General features: G+C 38.0%; 1 protein-coding gene across 2 annotated transcripts in view; it reads right to left on the bottom strand.

Annotated features, from left to right (window-relative positions):
• The window catches only part of BABAM2 (BRISC and BRCA1 A complex member 2), a 171,611-nt gene that overhangs the window by 22,091 nt on the left and 129,521 nt on the right, over positions 1–19,999 (bottom strand). For both annotated transcript variants that reach the window (XM_048297468.1, XM_048297467.1), the window contains exon 11: positions 8,366–8,519. In XM_048297468.1, the coding sequence (XP_048153425.1) occupies positions 8,366–8,519 (154 nt within the window). The remainder of the gene's footprint in view (positions 1–8,365; positions 8,520–19,999) is intronic.

The raw sequence follows: 19,999 nt of genomic DNA, 5'->3' as shown, positions 1-19,999 counted from the left end.
TTAAACTCTTAAATAGCTTGTAACCTCTTGCTTAAAACATCTTGGTACCAGAGAAGTCTGATGTCAATTAAAAAAAAGGTCTGGAGGTCTGGGAGGATAGAAGGAACTCAATGTGACCCAATGAATCTCATGTCCATACCTTACAAATTGGCAGAGACCGTTAACAGAAACCATAAATTCATAAAAAGTCCAAAATTAGTGGACTCGAGTAAATATGATATATTCGGTAGGAGCCAAACCTGTGCTTCTCAAGTCTCCTATTTTCTTAAGGTATCAAAACCACATGGACAAGAGAAATTCAAGTGACACACACTGTTCAACTTACCTACAGGTATTTGGGAAGGTTTTTCAAAGGCACAAAACCACCTGAATTACCACAGAAGGAGAGAAGATTCATGAATGGATAAATAGCAGGTCAAGATACAAAGAAAAGGACAGGAATAAATGATGAATACCATTAGGGTGAAGTCACCTGAGAAGTGCACAGAAATGGGTGTTCTGTGATCAACACAACAACACAGACCTGTGTTGTTCATATTTCTACATGATGCGGAAGTGAGCAAAGGAAGATGGACAGGTTTGTTAATGCTAACAATTTAGTCAGGGAAGGGAAAATGAGGCACAATTATGAGGAACTGCAGATAGTTCTTATAGTACTGGAGACTGGGAGATAACATACCAGATGAAAAGTCAATATTGACAAACATGAAAGGAGAAATATGTGAGGAAAAAGACATAATTTTACTTACACAAAAAACACAGGCTCGGAAAAACAGACAAAAAGGAGATGTTGGTGCTAAAATGACGCTGTAACTAACCTTCATCTTTATGCAAAGAAACAAATCAGATGTTATTAGAACCAGAACAGAGAGTAAACTGGACAATATCACTACATCATCATATAAATGCACGGGGAATGTATCATGACATAACACACAGCTCCCTGCCTCAGAAGGAAAATCACAGCAACAGTAAAGGGAGAAAGAAGTGGGACAAGGGTGATCAGAAACATGGAGAGGTTCTGGAGAAGGAAGGAGTGAGCAGAGCAAGAGAAAAGGTGACAAAAGAGACATGAAGAGGTTCATAAAACAAAGGTTATGGAGGGGATCAGCAGATTAACTTTGTGCTGCCTCTCTTCATACAAGAGGTAGAGGGTAACAACTTGAGCTAGGAGGAGGCAGGAATGCAAAAAAGCCAACAGAGTTTGTTATTCACACCACACCTGTGTGATCCCTTGCCACAGAATTATATGATGTTATGATGTTGGTACAAAAAGCAAGCAAATAGAAGGAAAGCTAGGTAGGGTTACTTAACAGAAATGCTTACTTAACAGTAACTTAACTTGCACAGTAACAGTTACTTAACAGTACTGGATAAAGAAATCTTTGAGGATGGTGGAACATCCAGTGAAAATATGACTACATGCTCTTCCATGCTTTTCCAGAAGCATCCACTACTACCTATTGATACAGACATGATAGTGGGCTAAATGAATGCAGAGTTTTACCTAGCTTAATGGAACAATTTTAAGTATTACTCAAAGGACAAGACTATGGAGTTCACCTACTATTTTTATTTAGCTGTTTATTTTGTAACTGATCAAGCAACAGTATTTATCTGGGCTATTAAATCTCAGGCCCTTCCAAACCCATGTATTTCTCTCTACCCTTTTATCTCGAGAAAGGGAGGACATTTCTTTGCATAAGTTCCTAACTGTAATTTAATGCTTTAATATAGAACTAGCAGCTTTCATAAATGTATAATGGAGATCTCTAATAAAGCCAAATCAGACAGTGACTGTGTTTCACAGTATTTCTAGAACGCCACTTAATCCCAGTTATCCAAGAACCACCTACATTAAATTCTAACCTTTCATTCCTACAAAGCAGTTGTCTTCCAGCAAAGTGCTATTATATTCCACTTCTATCATGCCAACTTCTCCAATCTCTTCTGTGCATTTCTCTTGTCAATATAGGAGTGTACTTTTTTTGCAGAAAGAATATTTACTATATATCAAAACGCACATATGTACAGTTCACACATATACAGTTATCTATACAAAATCACAGAAAAACTAATTGCCTAACAGATTTTATTTCTATGCACTTCCTATAGCACCTATACTCCTCATCTTTAAATAGTTGTTTTTCTTTCCTACAGTCAAAGCTTTAATGAGAAGTGACCAGAAACAAATACCCAGGCCCTTCTGTCTTGGCTGAAATCCACATAATGCATGACAGCACTGAAGATCCCTGGCAGGCACCTGTCAGAAACTAACATACCATAACTTAAGAGTCAGACTTAATTATCCAGGGAGACATCTAAAGAAAACTACATGAAAAATATGACTCCAGAAGTGCAACTATCATGTGTATGTACTGTATTCTGTAGTGTATGCAGAGGAACTATGTAAAAATAATGTCTTGGGAAAATGCTAATTAAAAGTCTTATCTAATTCACCTATTATATCTTAAAATCAAAATAATTTTGTTATTAAGTTTTGCTGGTAAATCAACTGCAGAACACACTACAAGCATAAGTGCAATCAGTATTTTAACAAATGGAGCTTTTTCCATTTTCCTTTCTACTGTTCCCATATAATTCTGATCAGCTGACACTCCCACAGTTTTGATTTAATGGTCTATAAAATCAAATTAACTTCTTCATAAGCTTCACCCGTCTGGGTCGCCACATCTCTGCTTGTTATGGCTGTCACAGTGTATTAGCCCTTTCCTGTTCTGAAGAGTGGCCCACCAGCGGCAACAAAGTGTCAGCTACACTCGATTTCAGGCAAGAAAATCACTTCAGTTCAGTTTCTGATGCAAAACTATCAAAAATCAGAGTTAAATGAGTGACCCAGCTCACCACCTCAGCCCTTAGTTGTACCTATCCTGGTGTTCTTCTCCACAAAGAATCCTCTGAGCCTTGCAAATGTTTGAACGCATGCACACACACCTAGGGAAGAACGATGTTCCTGGCTTCTATGCTTCTGTTCCTTATTCTCATTTTTATGAAATTCCTTTTAAGTTTAAGGTAACACACAACAAAGACTGTCATGAAAAAAGCTTCGTGAGGTGAGTATATGTAATGCAAATAAGTTAGTTTTTGGAAAACTGCTCTTTAAAGATGACTAATGTCATAATGTGTTTTCATTAACATGAAAATCACATAATACAGGCAAATACAATTTGATACTTTTACAAATAAGCAAAAGAACCCCTTAAATACAACCCAAAGAATAAAAAAATATTTATTACCTTAATTACACCTATCAAGAAGAGAAGATTGTAAAAAGGGTGCAATATTTACATGTAAATTTTATAGTGAGATTCATGGCAGCATAGCTGGAACTGAAAAGTTTCATTAAAATTGTGAAACTTGTTATTTTAAAAGAATTTGAAATATAGTAATAGATATTCTGCCTAAAATGTGAAAGAAATCTGAATAATAATAAAAAAAATGGACAAGTTGAAACTGGTTAATGTCAAAATAACAAAAAAAAAATCACTAGGGTACTCAAAATTTACTGAATACAACAGCAAGTCTTTGACATACTACAACTGATGTCTAAACAGCAACCCAAAAACTGTCCCTTTTTCTTTTCAAATATCCTTTTATTAAACTAAGAAATGCAATTTTTAAACTTGTAAATGTAATCATGGAATCACAGAACTGTTAAGGTTGGAAAAGACCACCAAGTTCATAGAGTCCAACCATTAACCCATCATTGCCAAGCCCACCACTAAACCATGTCCCTAAGTGCCACATCCACACACCTTTGAAACACCTCCAGGGGTGGTGACTTCACTACTTCCCTGGGCAGCCTTGCTTGACAACCCTTTTGGGGAAGAAATTTTTCTTAATATCCAATCTAAACCTCCCCTGGCACAACTTGAGGCCATTTCCTCTTTTCCTATCACTTGTCATCTGGGAGAAGAGGCCAACCCCCACCTGGCTACAGCCTCCTTTCAGGCAGTTGTAGAGAGTGATAAGGTGCCTCCTGAGCCTCCTTTTCTCCAGACTGAACACCCCCAACTCCCTCAGTCACACCTCACAGCACTTGTACTCCAGACCCTTCCCCAGCTCTGTTGCCCTTCTCTGCACATGCTCCAGCATCTCAGTGTCTTTCTTGTAGTGGGGGGCTCAATTATTCACATGACACACATCATCTAACTTGATGATACTCAAGGAAAAGGTATCGCTGAGGCTGAAAATGCTATGGCCCAGTTCACCAGCCTGACACTTCCTAACCATGGCACACTTTTGCTGAGCACAAACTGAAGCTGCAGCCATGCTGGGGATACATACGTGGCTTGCACAAGATGTGCCTGCATATTCCTGAAGATGCACTTGACCTCATGGCAGAGCAACAGCCAATATACAGTTGAGAGTACTTGAGCCCTTTTAAGCTTTCACCCTCTGAATGCCCTAAGGGATATATAAAATTCATACCACATTCAGCAAACACCGATGAATGCTCAGGGATAACAATCTTATTCAGAAACCCGTTTTATCAGCCAGTTTGGAAAGAAAGGGAATATGAACCCTTGGAAAAACTTCTTATTGTGATACCAGTTTTCCATGCTCCTGCTATTTTTAATGATGAGTAGGTGGATTTATGTAGGATAAAACAGTAAACTGAGTTTTAACTTGGTCTCCCCTGAAGTATGACCTAAGTCTACAGAGCAGCACTGGGTCGGACAGAAATTGGGCCAGAGTACATCTAAGAACTGAATTTCATTTGTATAAACAAACAAGCTTTATTTACAGTATTCCTCCATAAAATCCCAGGCTTCAAGTCTGCATGTTCTTTAAAGACTCCATTTATGTACACTTGAATGCCTTTTTAAGCAAGAAGACAAGAAAGCTTTCCCATGGAAACTGCACAGAGATGTTTTACTTCACACGTACACCACAAACAAGGCTGCTAACTTTCCATAATTTACTGTATTTTCTTAGGCTTGCCATTGTATTTTAGGACCAAATCTTTTGGAGAAGCTGCTTACGCAGGAGGCCACAGACATAAAAATAAATGACCTAAAAGAGGCAAAGCCTGAGATACCAACTGAGAGGAAATGGCATCTCAGCAGCTTGTAAGGAAATTTTAATGTTTTTGGTTTCCCTGTTTCTAGCTGGAGGAACAGGTTAAAATTTTGTGTTAGCTGAGAAACAAGAAATCTGGAGGCAACTGAAATCACATTATTAAATCAGGACTTGATTCATCCTTCAGAATTAAATAAAGCCAGAGGGCAATCCCTGGGCTAAGACAATAGCAAGCTTCAGTTACCAGATGCTATCTCTCAGTGAAGAATCTAAGTCAGTGGGCTGCAAAGGAGCCCAGTGATTTTAAAATCTGCCTAAGAGGACACAGAAAAAGAGAGTCTGACTTCATGGACTTTATCAAGACAGATATAAATTGGTCCAATTACTTCAGCAAGAACATGAACAGTTTTTCTCTCTGAATAAAAAAGATCCAGCTAAACTGATACTCTGATATGGGAATTTGCCTTTTAGATTTAGTGATATGTCTCTAGGTGTGAATGCATGCAATCTACTTTTATATGTATGCATTTTAGGGGAGTAATTTTGCTCCTACCTATAGTTACTCCTGATTATTTCAAGGCTACAGCAAAGGGTTAAGTTCTAACTTCAAAAGAGATGCCTACTTCTGCTGGGGGCCACAGAGATAAGCAAGGATATCAAGACTTTCAAGTTTGGTCCCTGCACTGAAGGAACTGGATGGGCTCACCTGTTTGGGAAAAAAAACCCAACAATCCACAGCAAAACAACCTTGGAAGAAGGCTGGGCACAGAATCAAAGTCCCTTTGGAATGAACTTATGACAGCTCTGCCCATGAATAAGCAGGCTGTGTTGAGTTGCTGAAAACAGAGGCAAGGCTTGCCAAAATTGAGGATGAAGAAATCTGTGACTGATGCCGTTTCAAACCTGATGATTCTTCTACAGTTAGTGCAAGAGCAAGCAAAAGCTGTTCTTGACTGTGTTTTTAGCCCCAGAGAGGAAGATAGTGTACACTGGTCCCTGAAGTTTGAGAAGAAGGGTGAAGAATTTGGTCAGATACTGGAACACCAAGCGGGAGATCCTGTGGCCCTAGAGCAATGGCCAGGAAGATAAACAGAGATGTTTTGTCTCAAAGAATGCTAAGCACTTGGGAGACCATTTTGCTAAGAGGGAAAAAGACTATATATAAGCAAAACCTAATTGACAGTATTTAGGAACACAAACAAGTTGTCTCTGATTTAACAAGGGCTAAATTTACTTCAGCAGAGCAGAATGACATTGTTTCTCAAGAGTAAATAATGCATTATTTTTTCTGTTTTTATTTGGGAGGTTTTCATGTGGTGTTTGAACTAAAACATTTCTTTAGAATGCTTTCCTATATATCAACATATATTCCCATATAGTTGGTCCATAACATGTCTGTGGTAAAAATAAAATAGAATAAGAAGTTATTGGGTTGTGTTGAAACACACTAACCTATACTGAGAAGCCCCAGCAAATATTTTAAACACTGTTTATATAAGATGCTCAATTGTGTTAAAAATCTTTCTTAAAATACGCTCACACGTATCATAACATCATACTTGTCTTGATACAGATTTATTTATGGTATCTACTCAGGAATCACTAGCTGTTCCTGCAAGCCAAGCGCTTTTAACTGGAGCAGCTTCTCTGTCTCTTTGCAGCTCAATGATTGCTATTTCAGACATCTCAGCACACTGTCTTCCCCCGCTTCTCATCATCCTTCTCATATTACGTATCCAGTGTAAAACTCAAATGAACAGGCTCAAACGTAAGAGTGAATAACCTCACCAGAAGTACATGTGATAGTAAGTGTACACATTTAGTGCTTTTTATCAAAACTGTTGTAATACTTCTAAATTTCAAGTGCAGGGCAGAGAAGTCCATTTGTATACACCCACTCATAAGTGAATGCACTTAGCAGACAGCACATAGGTACTTGTAAGCTTTCAGCTACAAAAGAAATGCATTTTGTAATATGGTCATAAAAAAAGCCACAGCTATTGTTTCTTCTTCTTCTTCTTCTTTTTTTTTTTTTTTTTTTTAATAAACAGAATATTCATAATATCCTGCTCGAGAAAAGAGGAAATTCCACACACACACAAAATCATCAAGAAATGATGCTCCTATAAACAGTACGGTGCCAAAACCAAATACTAGCAAAAAAATTTTTATTACAATGCATCAGCATCCCAAATCAAATGTTACTTGATGTTGTCCATAGAATTTAAATTAGTATGAAAATCTACAAATGCATCAGTCAATTGTTGTTTGCTTCCATCATTTCCAAATTACAGTCTCTGACCATGCCACTCATTTGATTTACTCAGCCTGAACTATTTTTGTTTCGACTCTTCTTTATGCATATTTGCTGATTTAATTTAATCTTCTGACTGTCATTCAAAACGTTCATCCCAATACGCCTTTTGATTTATGCAGTTTGATGCTTTTACATGCTGAACAACTCATTATGAGCCTGCTTAAATCTCTTACTGTTCTAACATTTTTACACTTTGCAAAATCAAAATTCTGCAGCAAGGCTGCTTCCCATGTTTTCCCATTCAGGTAAAATCTGTTCTGCTTCATGAGAAGACAGGGACAATATCTAGCTTTGGGGACACCACTGTCTATGGCAGCTTGCCCTTGCAACAGAACCTTTCTGTGAGGCTGCCCTGTCATCATTAACTAAAGGGGTACACAGACTGAAGTGGTCTCTCCTTAGCCCAAAACAAGGGCTTGCAGAAAAAATATAGAGGAAGGAGACAGAGATTCTCTGTTTCCATCCAACAAAAAAGCAATAAAGCAAGAGATATTCAGATTTTTAGATAACTTTCTCAAGATCTGATAGGACTGCCTCCTATGCTGGAATGGTGGTTTGCTCTACCTCCTCCTGTTCTTCCATGTCTTTTCATTACAGCCTAATTCCAGATCTTTCAGGTTTTTCTTCCTTGCTCTCTCCAGCTCACATGCTTCCCTTCAGGGTCCCCTCAACACCCACACAACCCCAGGGAGTTACCTTAACTGACTGCTACCATGCAGGTTACTCCTGCTGGGGGCTATCTCGTCTACTTAGACTGGAAGTCCTCTGGAGTAGAGACTGTCACCACTCCGTGCCATACAAAGCCCAGCAGGAAGAGCCTTCTTTTGTTCAGTCCTCTGGCACTAATATAATAAGCATGAGTATCTGTCTACACTCACCTACAGGAACACCAGGACTCAGAGCTTTTGTAACACTGAAAATGTACACTTATATCCATGAAATTTCTACCCACCAAGGACCATGAGACAAATGGAATGCTTAGTAGGAAACAGCAATCTGACTTACTTTGCTCTCTTGGCCATTTCATTGCCATCCCATCGGGGGCTGTATGGGTAATTCTTCTGGGCCTGGGAGTACAGCTGGCCACTGTTAGTGAAGTGGTAGACGGACTGAAACGTTAGGGTTGGCTGGTCTCGAGGAAAGTACAGGGGAAGGTCAACTGCAATTCAGGAAGAAAAAAAGGTCATTAAAAAATACACCAGGGTATTTTCTTCCTTTTTTCTTATTGGGAATATATCAGACCATTCTATTGGTTTAAAGGTGTCAGAAAAGGAGAAACTCATGGTTAGTTCTAAAACATCCTTGTGCATTTCTTATAAGTAATGATTCCAACCTATTGGCTGTATGGGACACTTTGCTTTACCAAAACACTTTTGTAAAGTACATGATATAAAAAAAAGTTTAGCTCGTGCATTGCTATGTTAATCATAAAATTTCCACCAGAATTATTTAGTTATTAAAAAAAATTACTTTTATAGTGAAATCTCCCCTTTCAAAAATTCACAAAATACACTGTTATACTTTCCATTAGAAAACCAAATTTATCTGCTTTAACCAATATATTTTAGTGTCCCCATGGACATCAAAAGCATTATCTTTCTCATTCTACAGCTGTCTGTGTCCTAAAGTGGTCAAATGATTTGATATAGAATGTAGAAAGATTCAGTCATATGAGCTGGAAAAGATTTCAACTTGCTGTCATCTGCTAGACAAGAAAACACCCACAAAACCAAAAACACACTGCAAAGTCATTAATACCCAAAATATCTCACTAAAAATAAAAATCAGAACCTCTTAGTTCCTTGGCTTATCACTGTCTCATGATCAGCTAGGTCTGGTGGAACAATAAAATAGTCTACAACAGTTAGAAACTGTGTATTTTTTATGGTTAGAACCAGTTTTTAACTTTTTCATTGTTAGAATAATAGTTTGTATTTTCTTTGTCTACTTTTTATTTCAGGAGGCTTGAGAAATATGTAGTTAAATTGAGTTATGACAAGACTTGAGTTACTAATATTAAATGTCTAATCTAATTAACAGAAGAATGTGTATTTCTTTTAAAGGTGTAGGCTTCATTTATAAAGCACCTACAACTTTACTTTTTGCTATCCTCCAAATCACATTTTTTTAATTCTGTACAGTGAAAGAACACTGCAGTGGAATTGTATTTTAAATACTTCCAGAGATTCCAGCACTTCCTATGAAATCCCTGCTCACAGACTGAGGTATCAGTGTAAGGCAGGTTTTATTTTCCAGATTCCATGCTATCATCCTGCTAGTTCCTCCATCTTTCCGTTTATCTAATCACATCAAAATACTCAGATGCACATCAGCCACACCGTATCTCTCTTTTCCCTACACTACCCTCCAAGCTCTAGGAGTGAAAGCGTTTGTAGCCATGAAGCACACTAAATTAAACGCGCTATTCCAGCCGTAGTCCCGAAACACAACAAATCCTCCCGCGGAGGACGGCGCCTGCTCAGTTCATGACCAGGGGCTGAGCCACACGTGACAGGTCCCGGAGTCCGGGTGACTCAGCCCACACAGCAGCTTCCAGCAGGTATTGAAGCGCTAATGACATGGGCAGAGTTCTGCTAATTTGAGGGCAGATCACTGCTTTAACAAAGGTTAGATTCAAAGATTGCTCTGTCAAATTCCGCTTTAGAATGTGATTGCTGAATAACAACCCTGAAAAACATTGGTGTAACGTGGCCATTTATCAGCAAGCAAGCTGTCTCCTCCCCTCACAAATGGTGTGTGTGCCTCGGCCTCTGAAGGACTCTACCACGGAAAAGAGTAAAGAAACAAGGAGACTGATTCTCTATTTAAATATTATAAATATACTACTTCATCTCTGAGTGCTTATACTGCTTCTCTAGTGCATCTTTTGCCTTCTTAAGTACCAACTCCTTAAGAGAAACCAAGTCTGTATACTTCCGTATTTTATCACCATGTGAGAGGAATAACAAACTTCAGCAAAGCATTCAAGTAATAGTTTGAGCCTTCTACTTAACTTTTTAGATGAGAATTTCTAACTTCCATTAACTTTCCCTTCAAAACTGCCATCTACATAACACAGGCAAGCAGCAACAGTTTTTTCCATTACCTAAAACTAAAGGTGGGCTCTTAAGACAAAGTATCTAGCACTAGAAGTGCTGCTTAAAATGGATAATTAAGGCAGTGCTCTCATTACAGTGACACCTGTATTTGTTATGAGAAGGTACCACCAAAATATCTTCTATTAACCAAAACCTGTATAGGAATTTTCAGGAATTACTTAGATTATAAACTGATCACATAAATCAGATAATCAAACTAGATTCAAAATTGTGCATCCTACATCTGGACAACAGCAGTATTATCCTGAACTGCAAATACAGTTTTGAAAATTTAAACTGCCTTTGCTTTATAACACTACCCTTCACCTGAAATCGCCAAACTTCCAGTTTTCTAACCCAAGTGTTTCTTTAATACAAGGTGTGGATGTGTCCAGACCAAGTAAAAAAACCTGTCCCTAATTCTGGAACACAACCACACCTAAAAGACCAGTAAACAGGAAATAGCCTTGAGTTTAAAGTGTTATACTTATCTCAAGGTAGCCAGCTATTATTTCAGCAATAGAAAAGGAAGGCAAGAACTTGCTTCCGTCCCAGTGGATGCCCGTCCATTGACACTGTTAGTGCACAGAATGAAAAAAATAAGCAAATACCAATGGTAATTAATGCTGGCAAGGTGTGTTGGACATGAAAGGTCAAATTCTGCCCATAGTCACACACAGTCTGCTAAAGAAAATTTTTCTTTTTACCTGGTCATATGTAGGCAGTCTGACTCTCAATCTGCACATAAATAACAAAATCAGATCTGCCTTCATGCAATATCTAAGGTGACAAAGGTGTTACTGTAATTACATGCAAGACAACATTCACACTTTGCCATGAAAAATGCATCACAGTTAAGAACAACACATCAGTTTTGTAAATTAACACCTGAACTAGGCAAACTGTAAAAGCCTGTGTTGGTTTGGCATGCTAGTTACTTAAGAACTACAAAAACCTATTCATGTTGAATACAAGTACTATTTCCAAATAACAGCTGACTCATAAAGTACCCTGGTGATATGTCTGCAGAAAATAAGCAGATGACTCATGTCTGTAAATTCCTGAAAGTACCCATAGACCCCTTGCTTAGTCATCTTTTGCTTGGATGCTGGGTTCACGAGCTCTGTAAACTATAATGAGAGATCTAGCTCTTAGTAGGACTCTCTCTCCCTTTTTTCCTCTCTTCTAAACAGTGCAAATTATCTCCCTAAAAATAACTTCATCTGCGTAAGTGAGTCACTTCAACTAGCAAGCTTATACAAGTCATGGAGTTAAGCAGTAATATTTGGTTATGAAGGTAAAAATGCTGCTGTCAAACTCAAGATTTAAAATGAAAATTATGTCAGAGGAAGTCCCATTTACCCCTTCTCTCGCAGAAATAGAAACATTTCCTTTGGAAAATTTAAACAATTAGCTCATTCAGGAAAGTAAAGCTTTCTAATTTAGTTCCATGCTCGAAGTAATTTAAATCTTAGGATTTCTTACTTTGGCTCTCCTAAGCATCACACTGTTAATGTAAGAGGAACTCAAAGAAGCAGACTGGAGAAAGAAGCCAGTAAAACACTGCTTTCTCCTACATTGCAATTTACAGATCATTTTTTAAAAGTCAATTTTTAGACAGCCATAGTGTGGGGAAAATCATGTCTTTATGCAAGCTCTACATGAGCAGAACTTGGAGGGCTGTTTATGGGTAATTAAGCATTGAGTAAATTCTTCACTGACTGAACCCTAATTTTCCCACACAGTTCATAAGAAAGCAAAAGAAAAAGGACTTGCTTGTTGAGAATGAGTCATGTTGTAAAGAAACTTAATTACAGTTTATAAATAGTTGAAGTTGCTCTCTTTTTGAAATGTAAGAAACTATCTAGAAGTAACACAGAAATTTGCTTCTCTTGACTTAGTATTTAATGTGTACACATATTCAAAACATAGTTATCTTAAAGCCAAAACCTTGGTTTATTAATAAGTTACAAACTGTGCAAGGTATCTGTAAGGTTGAATTGTTCATATTCTTAAAAAAACAGCAATCTGAGGCCTGGAAAAGGTTACCTAGTTTGTTAAGGTTACATGAACAACTACAGAGTTGATTTTGACTATCTTATTAACTTTAAAATAGTATCTTTAGCATCTAATTTTACAACTCGTTCAACAGGATATGAAATGTGGAAGGAATGTCTCAGAAAAAGCATGTACCAGTGCTGCTACAGGTTTTCTGAAGGAGAAGTGCTCAGAAGAAAAGGGCAGGTTTACCACAGTGCCCTCTTCTCCACCTTTAAGCACTGGAGAAAAGAGATGGGAAAAAAAAACATGCTTGAAATGCATGCTGACCATTAATATATTTCAAAGCACTTAGACAGTAACACACAAATTTTTCCATATACTGTTCTCCTGTTCTAGGGAAAAGGTTTATTTATCCTATAAATCTAGATATTTGTTTTCACAAAAGCCAACCTTTACTCACTGAATTCATTGTTTTAATCCTTGGATGCTACTATACTGGTTATCTTACTAACCTTTGGGATGCTTGAATCTGCAGCAGTTTATTGCACCTGAAATTTGTTTTGCTCTCGTGAACACTGCATGATCTGGATATTTTATTGCTGATATTCCTACTTCGACAAGATTGCATGGCCTGCACAACCTTAATGAAATCCATACTGGCTTTATGGAATGGCCTTCAAACAGAAGATAACACAGTATTGTTTCCAGTTCTGAACAGTCCTAGGCTGCACAGAGATGGCCAAAGGAGACACTGTTCTGGCTTCCCCAACTGACAGACCCTCTCCATCTGCATTTATTTACTGCCCAACACTAAAGCCTTGCTCCAATTAAATGTGTTCATTTCTGCATGAGCTTTTCAATGTGATGATTCTAATCATCATAAGAATGATGTTAGCTACATAAAATATTTTTAAAATGGTTTCACAGCACACTCATGAGCTGAGAGGTTCTTTAGGGATTCCAGAGCAGGAATGAAGGAGCAAGGAAAGAACAGCTGACATGTCTACTGATGCTGAGTACCAGCCTGTGGGATGCAATTCTTCCAAGACTTAATAGCAGATAATACTTCATATAGCCAAACACAAGTCCTTCCAATCCTGACTGCCATAGTAGATACTTCAGAATCAATGATTACTGGACATGTGAGAAGTTTTGTTTAAATTATTTCACCAGAAAAACAAGGAGAATATGCCAAACTCAAATCTCCAGAGAACACTGAAGAATCTTAGCCTGATACTAGCCGTTCTCTTCCCAAAATTCCCTGACTCACTCCTTACTTATCATCCAGCTTTGGCAAGGGACTGCCTCTGCACTCAAGTACTTCTGATGAAGTAAGTAATGGAAACAGGAAACACATATTCCAGGCTCCAGAACTGCATTTCTGTCTCTTATTAGTACATATTCATCATCTTTCTGCTTGTTCTTTTTTTGGTCCACTGAATTTCACATTCTCTCTGCCTTACATGCAATTGAGCTCACACTGCTGGAAAAAACAGTGGATTTGAATGCACTACCTCAAACTGAAAAGTTCCTTGAACTCAGAGCTCTGCAGTTTTCATGTGTTGATATGGATGAGACCCATGTGAACTTACAGTGCAACTCAGTGGCAACACACACACCATATTCCATAGTATCACTTACACATCTCCCAAGCCCTATTTTAAAGGAAACTTTCTACTAGATTTTCTGACATGACTTCTCCTACGAGAAAGCTGTTTCAGACAGTCTGTCCAATGGGTGAAAAATCTTTACCTAACTTGAAGGGAAAAGAGCTATCTTCAGATTTTACATAAAAATTCCAGTGCAGAAGGCCTTTCAGGAATCATATTGATCATGGTTCCTACAGAGAAACCTGAATAGATTCAGCCACAGGGATTTGGGGGACTGTAGTGTCCAGCGCAAAGCTCCACAGGGCAGGATTTCAGGCTACTTTGCCTAGTGAATCTTTCCCTTTGTTTGTGCTGAAGACCTTTAGTCTACATTCTACTGGCAAAAAACGAAAGGGGAAACTTGGCTCAAAACACACAAAGAATTACTGAATGCCACAGCTATCCTGCTTTGGTGTGTGATGATTTATTCTTGCAAGAATGAGAGAGTAAGGATGACAAATAACATATCAATGGCATTAGTATGGGACCTTAGGTTAACAGAGAGCAGTCACAGGAATTTGAATTTGTTAAATATTATTAGGGCTGACATCCCTTCTGGAGAAAAACAGGTTCTTTGCAGGAAGATGCTATTTTGAAATCAACATTTCAAGATTTCAAATCTGAAAGGAAAAGCTGTTTATGGAATTTTAGCTGAGACACTTATGGCACTTTGGGTGTCTTGGTAATCACAGCTGGTTTTGAAATAATTAGGTCTGCCCTTGCTACTGGAAATATTCACCCCATCAGCAAAGTCAACACTTGTATAGTAAATGAGTAAGATGACTTATGTACAAAATACTTCCAAATAAATACTATAGAAATACAAGTAAATATGCTGAAAAAAAGAAACAACTACTTTATTAACAGTACATACAATACTAAACAATAAAAGACAAAATGCTTCAGGCAAAATGGAAACCATGAATTGTGATGGATTATACTATTCTGACACATTACAGAGTAGATTTGTTTAATTAGCTTTCTTTGTTTTGGTTTGTTAGTTGGTTTTGTCTGTTTGGGTTTCTTAAAATATAATGTAACCCATTTTTATTTGAGGAGGACTGAATGACATTTCTGTATCCACCTTATGGTTCTTCTTCCACTGATAGTGGGAACTATAATACAATCTCGGCACCAGTGGCAACTAGATTTATGATTACAATTGTTTTGATTTTCTTTCAACATAGGCATATTATATGGTTGTAAAAATATCCCATGTCTTTATTATAACCTGCAACTTTTTTTTTAAGTACTCCATCCTTCATACAAACCAGCACTTTTTAAAAATATGGAAAATAGTTTGAATGACTTAAGTTACAGTCATGTGCTGCAAACAGAGTATCTCATTATTTGTTTAGTTTTACAGAGGAACTAAATAACACATCAAATCAAGATATTCTTCAAGCAGTTACCAGCTATGTGGTCAAAGACCCTGCTAAAGAGATATAACATAATCCGAAAACAGCTTTACAACATCTTCTTGCTTTCAAGTGTCATTGTCCACCCCACCTATGTCACACTCTTATTGGACTTCTACAGCAAGACTGGACTACCTCCTAAAAAGATCCTGTGGAATATCTCATAACTCTATATTGACCCCAAAAAAATGGCATAATGGCCTTACAGGTCTTTTCCTTCTCTAATCCCTGTAATCATATTTATCTTAATTAAGAAAAAGGCTTCTTATTTTTACATCACCAGCTTCAGCTACTTACTTATATTTTGTTTTATTTTTACTTCAGATTCTCAAAGATCTTCATTCCCTCCTCCTTCCGTTTTTATTTCCTTTTATTGTTTCTGCTGTTACAGTTTCTATAGTAACTTCTCTAAGTGCTGATGAGATCGATGTGACTAAAAGCTGTCTGTTCTCTGTCTGAATTGTTTGAAGCTTGAAACTTAAATACGGTTGCAGTTGTTATGGGTGTAAAAGCAAGCCATGCCCTTTCTTGGCACAGCCTGGTGATCGCTGCAAATAATATTCCTCTGCTTTCTGAGCAGAGATACACTGCTAATTGCTGAGAAGTTTTACATTACTTTCCAACTGGACAGGAATACTTCCAAACCATGTTTTTACCTGAAAAGCAGAAATGCAAAATCATTGTCTTCTCTCACCAACATTTTATTAAGATTATGAGGCTTGCAAGTAAGTTGTTTTTTCTGTTTTAAATGCTGCCTGGGATTTGAAAGGAAACTATTTAACTTCCTTCTCACCTGTGGTCAGTGTGACATTATCCTGCAGGTCAAGAGGACCCTCTGCTCCCACACCTGCTATCCTGTTCTGTCAACCTTCACTTCATGCAGGCTTACAGCTTTCAAATCCCAACCCGGTGTAATCCCATCTGGCCCAACTAGCCAACTAAGCCACTCCAGGTATTTTTAAGTGCAGTACAGGCCCATTGCATCTTTTCACTCCTGAACATCACAATTATCACTTTTACTCTTGAAGCCACCTTACACAGTTCTAAAAGCTTACCCTTCTATTACTTTTTAATGACCCATAGAACTACTTTGTGGAACATACTCTTTTATGACACGCTTTCTAGACCACCAGCCATTTTTGGTGCTCTTTTGTGAATGCCCCATTTGAGGATGATGTAAAACAAACAGCAGGATCACACCCTTAAGCTTCAGGGAGCAGACTTATGGCTGTTCAGGGATCTTGCTCCACCCATGGAAGAATCCTATGGAATAACGGTCCTGGTGAGAAGATGGGCCCATGATGACCTCCTCCAAGCTCAAGAACAGTCTATCCTAATGAGTAGAAAGGCAAACAGTACCAGCAGGAGGCCTACATGCATGAGCAAAGAACTCCTGATAAAACTTAAACGTAAAAAGGAATCACAGAGATGTGGACACTCCCTGAGCATGCAGAGACAGGACTGGAAATGTCACAGCTGACCTAGAATTGAATCTGGCAAGGGGAGTTAAGGACAACAAGATGGGCTGCTACAGGAACAGCAAAAGGATGACTAGGGAAAAAGATGGGACTGCTGCTGAATGGGGTAGGGGGACTGCTGACAAAGGAGACAGAAAAGCAGCTTAAGCACTCCCCCCTCCTCCCATTTTGACATTTATGCATGTTTTTGACCAGTTCCATCTCTAAACCAAGGTGTATTCCTTATTATTCCAAAATGAATTATATTTATCTATTTCATAAAAGGTATCCAGCAATTGTCTGTGTGTGCTATTGCCATGTCACATATGGATTCTCAGAAAAAATTTATTTTGGTGACAATGTAATTGTTACTGCGTAGAAAGAGGAAAGAGAGGGAAGAATGATTCAGAAAATGTTTCTTATATTGATGCAGCTCTTATTTCTAGAAATTTCATATCTCTAATAATCCTGCGGTGTTGTGTATCATCCTGTTTCTTTTCTGAAAGCATTGCCTGTTACTGAACCCAGGACTCATCCAAGAGACCTCTGCTCATCATCTCCTTTCTGGACTGAAAACAAGATATTTGCTTTCTACTTGCTACTATGAGCAATTTCAAACTTGCTGTATTTCCCACCTTTAAAGCAGTTCTCATCTTAGAGAAAAATTATCTGTGAGTTACCAAAGCATGTAAACACAAAGCAGACATGGAGTAAGAAGAATAAGCACCACAATCTGTACTCAAGTCCTGCCCCTGCCAATTACTTTTTATGACCTAATTACTTGTTTTCAAAAATTGACTAGATAAAATAGGATTATATCCTTTTTCCATGTCAGGTACCCTTTCTGAGAATTTTAGTTATCTGTCATATAATTGGGCACATAGCAGTCATACTCTAGATATATATAATCAAATAAGAAAAATCAACAGTTCAGTTTTCTGAAAAGTGCAATTTTGTAAGAAGTTATTACAAAACCTTTCAGTCCATTTGTTAAAGTGCTTGTAGTTGCTGGAAGAACATCAATTAATGTCTGCAGCAATATACTACAGTTTTAAAAGTGTTGCAAATACATGCATTTCTCAGAAATTAAAAAAATAATATCCACACCAAAATGACATTTTAAAATACCTTGCCAGTCCACCCACATCAGGCCATCTATAAGATTCTTATAAAGCCTAATTGGTATCACAACTGTTGTTTCCAGTTTGTTTCTGTCCATACCAAGTTTTATGACTTGCCTGCTGCCCATTCTCCCTTTTTCTGCAATTACAAACAAGAACCTACAACTAGCTTATACTGAGTGACATGAAAACAAAATGAACACAGAGAAACAGAAAAAGAGGAAAAGAAAACCACTTTTCAGGCTCACTTGCATCCATTATGAATAACTAGATAAAAAACCAGCTCATTTGGCTCATGTACAGCTAAATACCCAAGGTGGAATCAGAGGAACAAAATGTTTAAAGTACTCTTAGTGTCAAAAAGTATAATTACCTGCTTTCAATAAAAATTTCCAACTAAATCTACCTGGCAGTATCCCTTAGAAATAAAGGAGAAAATTACGCCATGGAGAAAAATGATCAGCAAAAGACTCGTTAATTTTCCAAATGCTACAATTCAGTCCTGTGATTAGCCCCTGTCTAAGCCCATGCCCAGTTTAGTGCAGAACTTTGTGCCTGTGACTCAGGCTACTTTTCTATCACACTGCCTGATCCACAGCACTGCAGTGTACCTGCAGTTTTCATTGACTTCAGTAAGCAAGACACACTTCACCACGCAGGAAATGTCACAGAGAGTGCTTTGCTTTGAGTGATTGAAACAATGTACAAAGTTTTGAAGAAGCCCTGTCAGCTGAGGGTGTATTTTGCTGTAGGCAGAACATGCTCTCAGAAACTCTCAAGACAAGATTCAAAGAAATACATGGAACCAACTAAAAGTACTGAGTCAGAGGAGAAGACTGCCAAAAAAAGGACACTTCTCTGCTTACTCCCAAGAGTAAGATCCAAATAGCTTTTGACTTTCTCCAGCCACTTTTAAATCACTGGGGCTGATTGTTAATCCTCAGTTTCTCATTTAATAATGAAATGACAGAATGAAATGAAATATAATAGTTGCGGACTGTTTTGATCAGCATTGAACTTCTCATTCTAGACTCCTGAAATATTTGTTTTGTTATGCTTGGCATTTCTACTGAACTATCCTGCTTTCCTGACAGGACCAGATACCACCTTGTTATCCACATGGTCATGATCTCTTTTACCTTCTTTGGTTTTCAGAGTCATAAATTCCCATTTTCATTTAAGGAACAATGAGAAGAATAAAGAAACAGCACTACATAAGAAAGTCAAAACACCTCATTAGATAAAAGCTCACAGAAACAATATAATGTAAATATTCCACCCAATATTCGGCCTATTTTTTTAGGACATGGCTCAGGCAAACAAGGTTATTTTTCCGTAACTTTTCTTGAAGAGACTGACAAATGTGTGCAGACGGCAATATCGAAACAAGAGTGCATCAGAAGCTGGCCTTGATAACTTCCACCCAAAAAGCCTGAATCCAGAAGCACAAGTCCACCCAAAGCCTGATACTCATAAGGTATAGTCTCCTCTTCGCTAATTAATGCTGTAGGTCCCTTGCTGGCTTTTCTCTTCTGTTGCAAAACTTTCTTCGTGCTAAGATGCTGCCTGTTTCTGATCTATCCTCTGACAGAGGCAACCACCTAACTGCACAGGCAAGTAAAAAGGGTGGACAAAAAGCTAGTTCAATTGGCATTCCCATAGCAAGAAGGATCATCAGTTAAACTCAAGCTTTTACATGACCAGCACTTTGGAACTCCTGGGTCAGTGGCATTATCCACACAGAAACTGGAATCCCTTACAGTTAGCCAAGGTGACTTCCACCAAATGTTCCCACCAACTTCACCTTGACTGAGATCCCACACAAACTGGAAATATAAATGCTGGCAGCCTTCAACATTCTCCATCCCCTGAAATACTGTTCAGTGAAACAAACC

The sequence above is a fragment of the Corvus hawaiiensis genome, chromosome 3 (assembly GCF_020740725.1).
Source record: "Corvus hawaiiensis isolate bCorHaw1 chromosome 3, bCorHaw1.pri.cur, whole genome shotgun sequence".
Taxonomy (NCBI): domain Eukaryota; kingdom Metazoa; phylum Chordata; class Aves; order Passeriformes; family Corvidae; genus Corvus; species Corvus hawaiiensis.
The sequence above is the reverse complement of the archived record's forward strand: the minus strand, read 5'-3'. Positions and strand labels throughout refer to the sequence as shown.